The sequence below is a fragment of the Echeneis naucrates genome, chromosome 8, assembly GCF_900963305.1.
Source record: "Echeneis naucrates chromosome 8, fEcheNa1.1, whole genome shotgun sequence".
Lineage (NCBI taxonomy): Eukaryota > Metazoa > Chordata > Actinopteri > Carangiformes > Echeneidae > Echeneis > Echeneis naucrates.
This window is the reverse complement of record NC_042518.1, coordinates 9,540,752-9,554,789: the sequence shown is the minus strand read 5'-3', so window position 1 is coordinate 9,554,789 and position 14,038 is coordinate 9,540,752. Positions and strand designations below refer to the sequence as shown.

The following is a 14,038-nucleotide window of genomic DNA, read 5'->3' as shown; positions in this document are numbered from 1 at the left end:
TATATCGTAAACTGACATGCATAAGGTATCGAAGCCCAAAACCAGCGTCATTTTTTTTTTTATTGAAGTCATTATGAACTTTTGACAGAGTTATGAGGCAAACAAAGTCAATTTTATGCTAAAGGTAGAATCTGGCCGTCTAGAAGACAGGGGTTAAATAAGTTAGCACTGTTGCCCCACAATACTCGGTTCAATACCCGGGCCTAGGGACTTTCTGTGATGGACTGGCCACCTGTCCAAGGTGTACCCCACCCTTGCCCAGTCTGAGCTGGGATTGGCTCCAGCAACCCCCGTGACCCGGAAACAGATAAGTGGTAGATGAATGAATGAAACAATAAACATAGTGACCAAAAAAATCTGAATGGTCCTTCATAGGCTGATCTGTAGGTGAAGTTGGGAAGGAGGGGGGGGGGCACCTACAAGCAACTACATCTGGGAATTCTTCTGCGCATGATGCATGGCAACAAAATTAAAATTGACTGTGGAGAAATTGCCAAACAAGCACATTACCCAGAATGGCCATACTGTTCAATTACCTCACTCGACTTACTCAGACACCTCCTGAGTTAGCAATGTGGATTTACATGAGCTCAGCACATCTGTTCATTCAGTAGGAGTTCATGTTAATTTAATTGCCATGTTTTCAATGTGCTGGCCACAGGGGCTCAGGAGCCAAATGTGTGCCACAGCTGGGCCGAGTTGTTCAGGAGCATCATGTGGCAGGGCCCCTCTGTCAGACCTAAAGCTGTATTATTGCGGTAACATTTTTAAAATGATTTTCGGGAATGTGCTGTAGCGTTGAAGTATAAGACGAATACCAACCATCTCCTCTAGCTGCACTTGGATCTGTCTGTGGACCTCAGCCATCTGGAACAGCACATCCCCTGCACAGAGAAAGAAGGAGAAAGAGAGAGAGCACATCAACAACACAAACACATCCACTGTAGAGAAACACAGAGAAGAAGAGGAGAGAGGAAACCCCAGCGTGCAATGCTCATGCAAGTAAAACACGACACACAAACATACACTTAAAGACAAGGGACTTGTGTGAAGAACAAGATGAAAGCTTGGGATTTATTTTTTTTTTCTTTGGTTCAAGATGACAGAAAACGAAACGACAAGAAGTGACGAGGAGAGAAAACTTCAAGCGTGTAAGTACTGATGTCTCGTGGAGATCAAACATTTCGCCTTTCTTTCTTTGATTAATCTGAACATCAGGCAATGTCATTTCTAGAACAAAAACAACAGGAAAAAAAAAACTCAAAGAAAGGTTAAGGTCTCCACATAAAATAGAAGCCGAAAAAGGTAATAACCAAAAGGAAGGAGAAGATAAGGAGTCATGCAGCTCATGAGAATGTTGCATTGTCATATACCTACAGGCTGCCTCTTCTGAAAGTGCAGAGCGTAGTCAAGAAAAGGAACACAAAGAGCGACATTGAGCAAAAGACACATATAGAGACCTGGTGGAAAGACAGCGTGAGACCTACAGAAAAATGAGACACACACACACACACACACACACATTTCCCTGACCTGACAAGTCCAAAGCCCCTTGGATTTAGCTCCATTATTTATTTTCTTCTTAGACAAAAACTCTAGCATTAGTTCAGGATCATTGCATTCAATTATTCAAGAAACAAAGTTTCTGTTTATTGGTTTTAGTCAATATGCTTGAGTAAATAGAAATGAGAAATACAGGGGAAGTTGTGAGAGCAGCACATTTTGTCCAGTCCAGTCATTTTTCACACAGATTTTTTTTTTTATTAATAGATGTGTTTGTCTTATCGCTGACATAAAAATTTGAAATGTATTGATATTAAAAGAGATATTTAGTATGCAGACAAAGACAATTTTATGGTTTAAATCACTAAAAACTGCCATACTGTGGTTTTGCATCTCTACTTTTGGGCTTCTACGTGAAGCTCCAGCTACAAAAGGGTTGGTTACCCGGGCCAAAGAGATGCTCTTCTGACTGACATGGTTTCATAAAGTGCAGTAAAATGGAAATAAAACCCTTCACGGATGGAAGCTGCGTCCAGGTAGACCATGGCATGGGCATAGCTGATGGTGGTGCCTGTTTTGATGTGACATCACAAAGTTATGGAAGGCTTGTTTTAATTTTTTATTTTTTTTTTAATTCATATTAATACTGAACGTAGACCCGCTTTTCAATCAGAAATTGACATCTCAATTCATAAAATAGAAGACTGTTATGTTGGTAATCGCCTAAAAAGATTGTGTGGAGCACAGTTCAATACTTTAGTTAGCACATCAAATTTATTTCATCTCATTACACACAAACACACGCATGCAGACAAACACACTTTAGACATCAACAAAGGGCTTTGGAGTGGTCAACAGACATCAAATACAGTACAATGCAAATCAGCGCAGAAAGATGACACTGACGTGACTGTGACGGAGGAGGGGGAAACACAAATGAAGAGGCGCATTAACAAGGTGAAGCAGGTTACAGCTTTTGATTACATAAGGGAGAGAAAACACAGTATGCACAGTACCTAGCAGTCTGAAAAAAAAGAAAGATGTAGTGACCTGCTGAACAAATAGTTTAGATTGATAATGTGGTTGTAATTAGATTTGTGTTTGTTCATTTAAATTCACCATAATTAGTCCTCTATAGACAGTCATTGATATCCACTCTAACTATATTACTCTACTAATAGTTCATTACCCTTTTATACACCACCCTTCAATTACAGGTGACCATATATTAATTCTAGATTAATAGATTAACATTTATATCTGCTTACAACTACACAACACAACAAAGTTGCCTCATGAATCATCATGTGCTTGAAAAGCTGCCATTGATGATGATCATGTCTGTCATTGATTTTTTTAAGGTGAACCATCAAGCTTAATGATCGTGTAGTGAAGTTTGTATTTGATTGATGTTAGTTGGTACAATTTGTTCAATCAATGTGTAGCAATATCAAATCTAGTGAGAACAATAGAGAGTTCTTTTTCATTCTAAATTCAGCGCAGTCACTGCCCCAATAACTCCTGTATACCCAGGACACTTTTGCCTTTTGCCTGTGGTGCAACCTGCCTGCTGATCATGTGCCTCACAGGAGCAGAGACGCAGGCCAAAGCTTTCTGTCAGTTCCCAGCAGGCCTGCTAAGCAGCTTACAGATTCTCATCCCTGATCACAGCCCTTCATACTTAAGGGCACCGGCATTCTGTTGGTGACTTGAAGTAGCTGGATCAATTAACAAATGAGCAGCCATCACTGTACTGCAGACAGTAATGCACGCACACGCACATGCACACACCATGAAAATGGCAGTAGGACAAAAGTATTTGCAAGAAAGGTAAAGGAGGAATGAATGTGCAAACTGATCTCTGCTTGTCATCCGCAGTTTCATTAGTGCACAATGTTCATTGTCAAAGCATGGATTGGGGGGGAAATAAATAAATCACACTTTAGAAATGCAAACAGTTACCATGGCAACTTTGATATCATATCAGACAACAACGGTATCAGAAAATTGGCCTGCATCCTTCACGAGCAGTTAACAGTAGCAAATTCAATCAAGAATCAATAAAGAGGAACAATATGGAAAATTTTAATGTGTGGTGCATGCGCTGAAATGTTATTGTTTTGTGCAGGAAATATTTGTCAGGCATGAGACAATGTGTTAGATTTGATTCTCGTCGAGCTACCAGCCTGACAGGGACATCGGCATACCAGCTATTAAACAATGCAATACAGTAGATAGAGCAGATAAGTATCGCTACAGTGACACAAATCCAACAAACACACACGCGTGCGCACACACGCATGCATACATGCATGTAGACCAGTGAATGGCCCTGCAAAGAGTCTTTTTTTTTTTTTTTTTTTTTTTTTTGGTATCGATATTTTCCTGCGAACCTCAACCACACCTGTGTCCCCCGGCGGAGAGGAAACAATAGTACCTTTGTCGGGTGGTGAGCTCAGGTTTGTCTGCGCCTGCAGCACAGCAACAAGCAGCCACACGTTTGTTAGGTTAAACCACTGAGTCAGAAGAGGAAGCACAGACACAGGACTTTGGTGCATATGAACAGACTGTGCCCCTTTTAGTATGACATCAGTTTGTGTAGATGTATAGACTGCTTGTGTAACAGCAGCAATGATACACCCACACAGGTAGAGAGAGAGAGAGGGAAAAAAAGCAGAGCAACACAATGTGGGCTACGGAGAAGAAAAAAAAAAGTGGAAGTTTGCAGTGTTGACTAGAGAGAACAAGAGAGACAGAGAAGGGAGGGAGAGAATGGAGGTGGATGGAGAGACACTGAATCACTGGTGAAGGTCAAGCTGGATTCACTACAGGTTGTCATGGAAGCAGGATAATGCTAGGGTCGTTGCCATGGGAGAAGTTAAAAGATGAGGGGCAGTAGCTGCAAAGTACTGTGTTACAAAATGCTGCTCAAAGATCTCCACCCTTACTATCAGCTAACGTTACATCAAAATCCACACTTCCCTGGGGAGTTAAAGTGGAGTGAGTCTCTGTGAGGTATGTGTGTGTGTGACTTTAACGAACGGGAATGTTAATACCTGCCTCACTGCTGTGCTAAGTCACAAGAGAAGCAATCGAGGGGGCGAGTGTATGGGGCAGTGGGATAATGTGCAAAGCACTGATAATGGCTGAGAATCTGGGTGGCTGGAAGAGTGTTGTGCATTTGTGTGTTTGTGGACACACATGAGTACACTCCCCGTGAAACCACAACATCTAAACACAGTTAATCTGGGAGTGAGGGAAGTTTATGCTAAAATTTCATCCATATCTCGCTCTCATAAACATAAACACACACACGCGATAAACAGTCTGAATTCTTTTCCCCACTTTTCTCATCCACACAGTCTCTCAGTAGCAGAAGGAAGAAAAGAAAAAAAAAAAAAAAGAGTGCTACTGGACACTCACCATCGCATCTGTTCAACCTAGTAGCCTAATATAAGTTTGTCCAGCAATGGTGCCGTGCATTTAGGCCATAATGAAAGATTGTAAGTAATCTTGGCATTCCCTCTTGGTGGTCTCAGATAGGCTACTGTGCATTGTCTGCTGGGTAATACTGTACAGCACACAGCAAATCCAAACCATCTGCTATCAGTTAGCCACAATCCAGGTTGTTATTAGGCTGCTGCTCCATAAGCCTCAATGACATAATATGTTTTGCTGAAACATATTATGTCAGTATTATGTCAGTATTCTAAGATAAAACAGTAAGTCTGGAGACACTATTATATATGAACATGACATGGAAAAAGATTAATTTACATTTGCACATAAGATTTGTTTATTTATATATGGATGTATGTTCAAGTCTTATATTTTAAAACATACGTAGATCTGTAGTTTTAAAGATTTGCACTTAGTTACAAAGTCATGTCCTTGCAGCAGGCTAAAGCAAACATAGTGAGACAAAAAGCAAACATAAACTGAACATTTTAGAATGCGTATGATCCACAGCCCATGAATTCCTGCTCTCTTATTACAGTATGCCCAAGAAGATAATAGCTGATATGTCTTAACATGCTGGATGTAACAACATGCAGAGGTTCTGATTGGTCCATACATGTCTCAATGGGCTGGTTCACCTTTTTTTTTTTTTTTTTTTTTTTTTTTGCTGAGGTAATGAGATGCAGTCAGGCAGATGAGGTTTAGGGATTACCACACCGTGAAACTAACAGCTAAAACAGCACCTAAAGCTCACACAGTTCATACACTGTCCCCCGATTTAAACCCTTTTCTGTTTTATAGTAGAAGGTTAATAACTTCTCACAAACACAAGGTTACAAAAACAGTTGTGGGTTCAACTCTGTCTCCTGAAAGGAACTGCGATTACTGCAGGACAAGATAACCACCTTTTCTTGTCGCTGACATCTTAAGTGAGGAAATAGACGTGTTGATTGATTTCACAAACTTGGAAGAGAAACAGAGGGAGAAAGGAGGGAGAAAGAAAGTGAAATAATGGCAAAACGAGCAGTATTGCAGTATTTAAAGGAGGCACAATCAAACTGCAACTATGGATGATTGTGGTGTGTGTGTGTGTGTGAGAGAGTACATATGGTTGGGTATGGAATCATTTTGAAGATACAGGTTGTTTTTTATGTCTCTGTTGGTTCAGTCAAATTTTTCTAGGAATCAAAATCAGAAGTTCAACGTGGAGAAAAAAAAACCCCAAACTAAAACAACTAAAAACAACCTAACACAAAAGTGGAAGATATTCAGTTTAACGGAAAATTAAGCAGACAGAGGGCACAAGTAGTGAGGCGAAGAATTGAGTGATAGGGGAAAATCCCTGGAGAGTACAGTAATAATAAGAAATCCCTCGGTGTAACAGAGAAGAGACAGCTGTGAACTGGCACAATATTTTAAGCTTGAATGACAATGCTGTCTTCTCCAAAACAGCTCTTTCCACTTGACTCAAGGCAATAAGAAGAACAGCAGAGTCACACAGCTCCCCGTTGAGGTGCAGAGATTCAAGGAGGGGCAGAGTGAAAACTAAACTGTGACCGTGTGTATGCCATTTAACCCAGTGAGTCAACCCCAACCCCCCCCACAAAAAAAAACAAAAAAAAAAACAAAAAACAAAAAAAACACCAACAAGAAAAAACTGGGTCATTCATGGTCTCCAAACACAGCATATCCAAAAGTGTTTACACTGTACGCTAGAGAAGGAAGAATGTTTGACACGCTTCACACAACACTACGACTTTATTTACTGTTTCAGAAGCCTTGAGTAACAGAGGGTTGCTAAATAGTGAACCAAAGGCTAGCTGATGAAAACTTCAAATCATTGGTTGAAGGAGAAATTAAAAAAAAAAAAAAAAAAAAAAAGTAGTAGTGGTATCACATGGACAGATATTGTTTACATGGCTAATGTAACAACAAATTCATGCACGATTACCTTCAATAAAGTGTTTGTGGAGACTGGGGACGTTTACTGCATGTCGTTTATGAATCTGTGTAAAATATGCGTGTCTCTATAGATTCTGGTTTTGCTTAGCCAGTTCAAAGTTGTCCTCTATTCTGGATTTCTCTGCCATGTTACTTTCTGTATTAGCAATGTTTTCAAACCCTGTTCTGATGCCTCCCTAAAATAAAAAAATAGGGCTGCCCCTGTCGGAACCAATAAGTTGTGGTTGGTTAGGGGCAGTCGGACCAACCACAACTTATTATACTTATATATATATTATATATTATAATTATCATTCATGTCACGACTCTAACACGTCATTAATATTGAATGTTGCTATACAGTATGCAAGTGTGCATTTTGAGACCTGCAGTGTGAAGACTAACTTTCAGATTCATATCTTAACCCAACGTAAAAGACTTTGCTGCTGCCTATTTCACCTGAGTTCAGGTTGACCTTAAGCACAGGCACACATGCACGCTTACATGAGTACAAACAGAAACACTTTAGAGGTAATCCATTAAAAACCACACATCTTCAAAATGCATGTTTGCATACTTGTCAATACTGAATCACCTTAAGTTTAGATGTATGGGTGATCATTCTTTCGCATTAGCATGGCACTGACTAAGGTGCTTTGTGTTGGTTCTTGACAACCTAACCTGTGAAGAATGTAAATAAATCATTCATTTGCACAAGTGCACACTGGGAACTAAGAGTGTGCTTATCTGAAATAAACTGAAAGAGAATGTGAAAGGGAGAGGGTTGTTGGTGCAGTCCTGTCCATCACAGCTGTATCAAAGCTCACCTTCACCACATACCACTGCCATGAACAAATGAAGGGCAACGCAAATGTGTGTGGATGGAGAGTGTGGGGGCCACTGATTTTCCCATCATGCACTGCCTTTCTCAGAAATAGAGCAGGAGAAAGCAGGGACCCCTGGGATAGTGGCACAGAGCTAAGAAAAGAGCTCCCCTGCTCTCATTTAAACAGGGACAGGTGCTGGAGGAGGAGAGAGGTAGGCCAGACGAGAGAGAGAGAGGGAGAGAGAAAGAGAGAGATGCATGTATACAGGATGTGGACTCGCTGTTTGCTCAGTCAAACACACTTCATTGGGCACCGCATACCTCCGCTCTTAACAGTCATGTCATTCTTCCTCTTGGGCAGCATCCATTAACCAGCAGAAATGTAACACCTGTGTCCTAGATTCATTAGCTACATCAGTTTGCAGGCCCGTTTTCCTTATGTTAACCTTTCACAGACGGGGCTACGAGGTGTTTTTCCTCTTTCTTTTTTTCCTATGAGCCCTCTCCCGGGCTGCAACCTAAGCAACCCGATGTTCGAGCACAGTTTAATGTAGCCCGCTTTTTTTTTTCTTTTTTTCCTAATGCATGTTATTTCCCCAAAGAGTATGTCTTTCTGCTGAATCATACATGTGTGTTATTAACATGTAGCAATTTGCATGGTTACAGCAGTCAACAGGGGTTAGAAAGTGTGTTTGATTTCCTCTGGCGAGGGAGGCTGAAATGTGCACGATTCACAGTCCTGTTCAGAGAGTTTTCATTTATTAATAAGAGAAAGGGATGGAGGAAGCCTATCTGGAATTTCACATAAAAAAAACTCACTATTGGACAAATCGTCATGGTTACACGCTTTACACGTGCGTTAGACTCAGGCTGGTACTCTGTGTTTTCACCCTTCAAGCAGTGAAACATTAGCCATGTAGGACAAAGCAGTGGTACACACCCAGTCAAACACAGCAGCTCTCAACTGCTTCACCTGAGGACACCAAAAGAGCATTCTGACCATACCAACAAGTCAAAAAACAGGCCTGCAGTCAGAAACCTATCTGCCTTCAGTATGTAGGGTGTGACAACATTTTTGTTCTCTCAGGCCAGTACGTTATGTTCAAGTAGGACAGAAATAATCAATCTTATGACCTAGCACTTAGTCTGCTGGTCCTGTTTTTGTCCAATTATATCTGAAACATTTCATGTCTGTGTGCATTGGTCATCTAACGCATCATATACCCTGCTATCAGTTCATTGTTTTGCTATTTGGAAATTAAGAAAATTATAAATATTGCTAGTGAATTGAACTAAGTGTGTTAAAGCAGCTCAGTTGGCTGATTGGTGGATCTTCTGTCAGTCACAACAAAGATGAGGGAGCCGTAGGAATGATGACAAATCAGAAGACTGAGAGCGGCTCACGTCTCTTTGGCTGCAAGCTTGGTGGGAAAAAAACAAGCATCTTTGTGCAAAAAGAAAAAAAGTCTAAACACAACGGAGCTGGGATGGTATTTAATACTGCCATAAATATCTCCAGCCCCACAAACACCATTTCCCGTGTTTCCCTAGAAGGGTTGGAAAAGCCACAAATGTCACCGAGGCAATAACTGCTCACTCTTTCTACATGAAGAGGGATAAAAGAAGAGGAGATGGAACAACAAACAGAGAGAGGGGAAAGAAATGGGAATGAGGGGGGTGAGAGCAGGTGTGTGTTAGCATGTGTATGTGTGGGTGGTGAAGTGACAGGCGATGATTAGCCCAACCAGAGGAGGATATGTGGGAGGGAGTGCGTGGGAGTAGTGGGGCTGGTGTGAGAGAGAGAGAGAGAGAGAGAGAGAGAGAGAGAGAGAGAGAGAGAGAGAGAGAGAGAGAGAGAGAGAGAGAGAGAGAGAGAGGGAGGGAGGGAGGGAGGGAGGGAGAGAGAGAGAGAGAGAGAGAGAGAGAGAAAGAGAGAGGGAGAGAGAGAGAGAGGGAGGGAGGGAGGGAGGGAGGGAGAGAGAGAGGGGAGAGAGAGACTGTCTCTTTAGGAAAAGATATACACAAGTGGATTAAAGGAGCACTCATACTGTATAAACACATAGAAATGACAGGAGACAGGCCATGTGACTATAATTGGGAAGCACGCACGCGCACGCACACACACACACAATTCCTGTGGGTACAAACTGTGTTCTAAAGGAATGAACGAAGACTAAAGTATAGTTCATGTTGATGTGTTGATTAAGAAAACAGCAACAGAGGGATTTGTATCACAGGGTAATTTCATTCCCTCTTTTAAGCATCATGCTTTTGTGTACGTGTGTGCGTGCGATAGAAAGACAGGCAGGAGAAAAAAAAAAAAAAAGACGACGACGATGGGAGGAAAAAATAAATGGAGAGCAGCTGCCGACTCTTAGGTGTGTAGGTGGGACCATTTGCAGCCAGTCTCTTACAATGCCTCTGTGGAATTATCAGGCTTTAAAGAGGAGCAACAGGAGTCCAAGTCAAACATGCACAAACACATGTAAGAACATGTGTTCATATACACAGACCATTAGAGCAACTTGCTGCTTGTCTTTTCAAGATGATCTGCAGATCAATTTATTGCAACACCGTGCAACCCCCTAAATGATCTACTGTAACTGACACACGAGTCCATGAGGTCCCTCCAGTATCTTATAGGATATCTATGTATTAGAGGCAGGCATTTCAAATCTGTAAAATATCAGACATTACTTCAACAGAAATCATTTAAATACTACACATAGCAATGTCTCTGAATGAAAATAACATTGGGAAAAAAATTAACAACACAGTGGGTTTTAGAAAGTTAATGCTTTAAATTTCAGGATTAAGTTGAAAACCATACCTCACTTTGCTGCTATTTGGTGGACATGTTGTAAAAGCATAAGCTATGATTCATTCAGCTAACCTCCCCATATCTCTGTTTTGTTTTTTTTTTCCCAAGCTAATGATATTTCTGTACATGCTGACGAGTCAAACAGGAAGCTCACTCCTGCATATGGTCAATGCACTGGCATCAAAAAAAAGGGCAAATGGGTGTGGACAAACCCCCAAAAAAAAAAAAAAAAAAAAAAAAAAAAGAAGCCCAAAAAAACAGGCAGCTGGAAAATAAAGCAGAACTGATCCTTCCCCTGGGAACCACAGTGGCGTGGCAAGGGAGCTCTGGGCTCTCCAGTGCAAATTTCCAGCTACCACTGAACAACAGGGGCCAAGCCCCTCAGATGCAACTTATCTGTCTGACTTACAACTACACAAAAAAAGATTCAGAACACTGCTTTAGGCTGAAACAAATGGATAAGAAGATATATTTTGGAAGACTGACTAGAAGAGTTGCTTAATGAAGAAAATTAGTCATTTGAAATATCCACTCTTAATGGAGATCGCCCTTTTGGCAGGTCTTTTGAAAATGGAATCGGTTTTCAGGTGTCTCATACATACTTGTGGCAAAAGAGTGTACTGATATACTTAGACATACACGCGCACACAATATTTATACACTTTCCAAGATTGGCATCTTTCCTTTCCTTGCCAATATGTGCATCATTAGCATCACCTGCCACCACACACAGAAGTACAAACACACTTTTAAGACTATCTGAAAATAAGTATTCTATAAAATAATAGAAACGTTCTTGACGTTAGATCCAAGGGGCTGCAAGATGAGATTAGATTGGCTGTCAGTTAGATCAAGAACATTTTGCTCCTTTTTCGTTCCAAGTTCGGTTGACGAAGTCTGGTTTGGAAGAGCTCACTAATGTTAATGGTGCTACTGGAGGTACTGCTGTAAACTTGGGAATCAATGGAAGAGACGGAGGCTGCAAGCTAGAGGGCGAGCGACAGAGAGAGGAAGGAGAAAGAGAGACGGCTGTTTGCTGAATAAAACACCCTGAGAGCACTTTCATGTCAGTCCCTGTTGGCGGGGCTTGAGGAAACCCAGACTGGATTTCAGCTCCGACGCAACAAAGGCCCCTTCAAATCAACAGCCACTTCTCCGCAGATCAAGCTGTCAAAAGCATAGTCAGTATGCAGGGAATCTCTTCAAACAGCAGCTGATTTCCCTATTGTACTGCAACAGCACACACAGACACCGATCACCTGGGAAACGGCGCACTTACGAGAGGACCAGGTGTTGTTTCTCCAATTGACCTTTACATTTGTAAACCGAACAAACACAGATGGATGCACCTAATTGGCACGAGCGTCGGGCATCTGCTATACCGATGCCATTTTCCACAAAAATTGGTGCCTTTTAAACTGGAATCATACTAGCAATATTAATCTCTTCTTCAGCTCAGACAGGGTTATGCTGGCATCATATATATACTCTTGTAAATAACTGGTGTTCCTTCCCCACCTTAATGTGCTGACAGTACTGCACTCATTTATTTCAATTGATGATTTTTCTCTGACAAAAAGAGACCACTGAATTGGGGGAGGGAGGGCTTGTTTTGCTCTGGGACACAATGAGACAAAAATCTGCGTCAAGCCTAAAATGATGCAGTAAAATAAAAAAATCTAATTAAAAACACCTCATGTGTCAACCCACACACACCCTCTGAATGCTACTTGGCTTCCCCTGCTACATTCTTACACACAATGTTGCTGCTAGATGGCATGTGTGTGTATGTAACTGTATAAAGACACTGTTGCTGCTTTGGAAGCCAAGTGTGACCGAAATGAACTAGAAAAGCCGGGGGGGGCGGGGTTTCATGGAATTTATTACTTACCCAAATCTTTGGATCCTTGACTCTCGCTGGCCAGTTCGCCCATTCTGACCAGAGCATCAAAATAGCCTTTGGCAGCAAATGTCACATCTGTAAGCGAAAAATAAATAAATTCAAAACAATCAATCTTTTGAAATATATTAATATATATAAAAAAATACAGAAAAACCATCAGTTAAGATTTGTACAAACTCATTGGAAAGCTTTCTAGATGCCCTTGCCTTCTATTTCTTCTTCTCCTCAGTTGCTTTTCAAGTTGTGAATCACAGCTTGTCGCCATCAGAAAATAAGGAAACACTGATGTTGCTGCGTAATTACTCATCATCATCCAGTTGGCACCCTGCATGCTTGACTCCAAAGAGCAAATTATTTTCTAGCAAATAATCTGTGCTTGCTGGGTGGGCTTCGCAACCACTAAAAACTCTTTTTCTGTTCCGGTTTGCTTCTGGCTCAGTGTCATAATGGGAGGAAAAGTTGGGTTATTACAACCCCAGGGTGCATTTCAGCATTGCATTTAGTGTTTGGCAAATTTTTTGTTTTGCGGACATATGTATCACACATTGCTGTGAGTCTATTAAAACTGGATTTTTCCTTAAATGTCTAGCATTAGAGTCAGTTTTGAAAGATGTTTACAGGAGTATGGAACACAGTAACTGGGTGCTAGTGTGTGGTAAATCAGGTGGACCGGTTCAGAAGCACAGGGCCAATTTTCATACCTGGGCTCGCTTCTGAGCTGTTATCAAATGAGCCAACAGCAAAGTGAAAAAGGGGTTTTGCTGTCAATAAGTCTACAAAATGATCACTTTCACCGCAAAAGAAAGAGCAACATCATATTGTGAACTATTGACGGTTTCTGTCATCAATTTAATCTCTTTTTGTCAGGATATCACCACACTGGACCACAGAGTGACACGGGCATTTGGGCAGACTGTTGATTGGCGCAGTGTGTCTAAAAGGGTGTGTGCTGATCCCCATATGCTCGCAGCAAAAGGAACCATTTATCGCCACTATTCTGGTCATGATCAAAGGGGGATCTGTGGTCCAATTTGTATCACTTCAGAGGTCCTGAAGGTAAAAAGCCTTGAACACCATTGGTTTAGTGGATGATCAAAGGTTTATACACCGGCAGAGACAAGGCCTGCTGGGTTTCCTCCCCGACTGCACCTTAACTTTCAGTTGTGCGGCTGACACTGCCCCGCAGAGAAACTGCAAACTGTGCCTTGAGTGCATGATGTTACCCAACTGCTTTTTTTACTTGTGTGTAAACAGATCGAGTCAAGGGTCAGTAAAAGAGGTTCTTACATGTGGAGCACACACACGTCGACAAAATGCTTGACCTCTACTCTACATCTTTTGCACACACAAATACCATCTGTGAGGTTAATCCTAACCAACAGGCCCTACCTTTTCTTCTCTTTCATTGACTGAATAAAGATTAAGAGTACTCTCTTTTGTCCAGATCAATAACAATCCCATCCTTTATTATTCCAATTTCTGCTCTGATAGATGAACTAAGTTCACGCGGGGCAGGTTCCTTTCCTGGGGATTTTTGCCCTTGTGCCCTACAGGCTGCCAATCAGCCCCATCTGCAGTGAGTAAT

The 14,038-nt window shown here is 41.4% G+C and overlaps 2 protein-coding genes across 2 annotated transcripts in view; both read right to left on the bottom strand.

The window, feature by feature from the left end:
• LOC115047234 (immunoglobulin lambda-1 light chain-like) overlaps nucleotides 1–14,038 on the bottom strand; it is a 357,726-nt gene that overhangs the window by 52,296 nt on the left and 291,392 nt on the right. The window lies entirely within an intron of this gene.
• Nucleotides 1–14,038, bottom strand: part of baiap2a (BAR/IMD domain containing adaptor protein 2a) — a 48,094-nt gene that overhangs the window by 19,520 nt on the left and 14,536 nt on the right. Inside the window, exons 3-4 of the mRNA XM_029509319.1 lie at nucleotides 12,442–12,528; nucleotides 823–884 (exon numbers count right to left, since the gene is read on the bottom strand). Coding sequence (XP_029365179.1) covers nucleotides 823–884; nucleotides 12,442–12,528 — 149 coding nt within the window. The remainder of the gene's footprint in view (nucleotides 1–822; nucleotides 885–12,441; nucleotides 12,529–14,038) is intronic.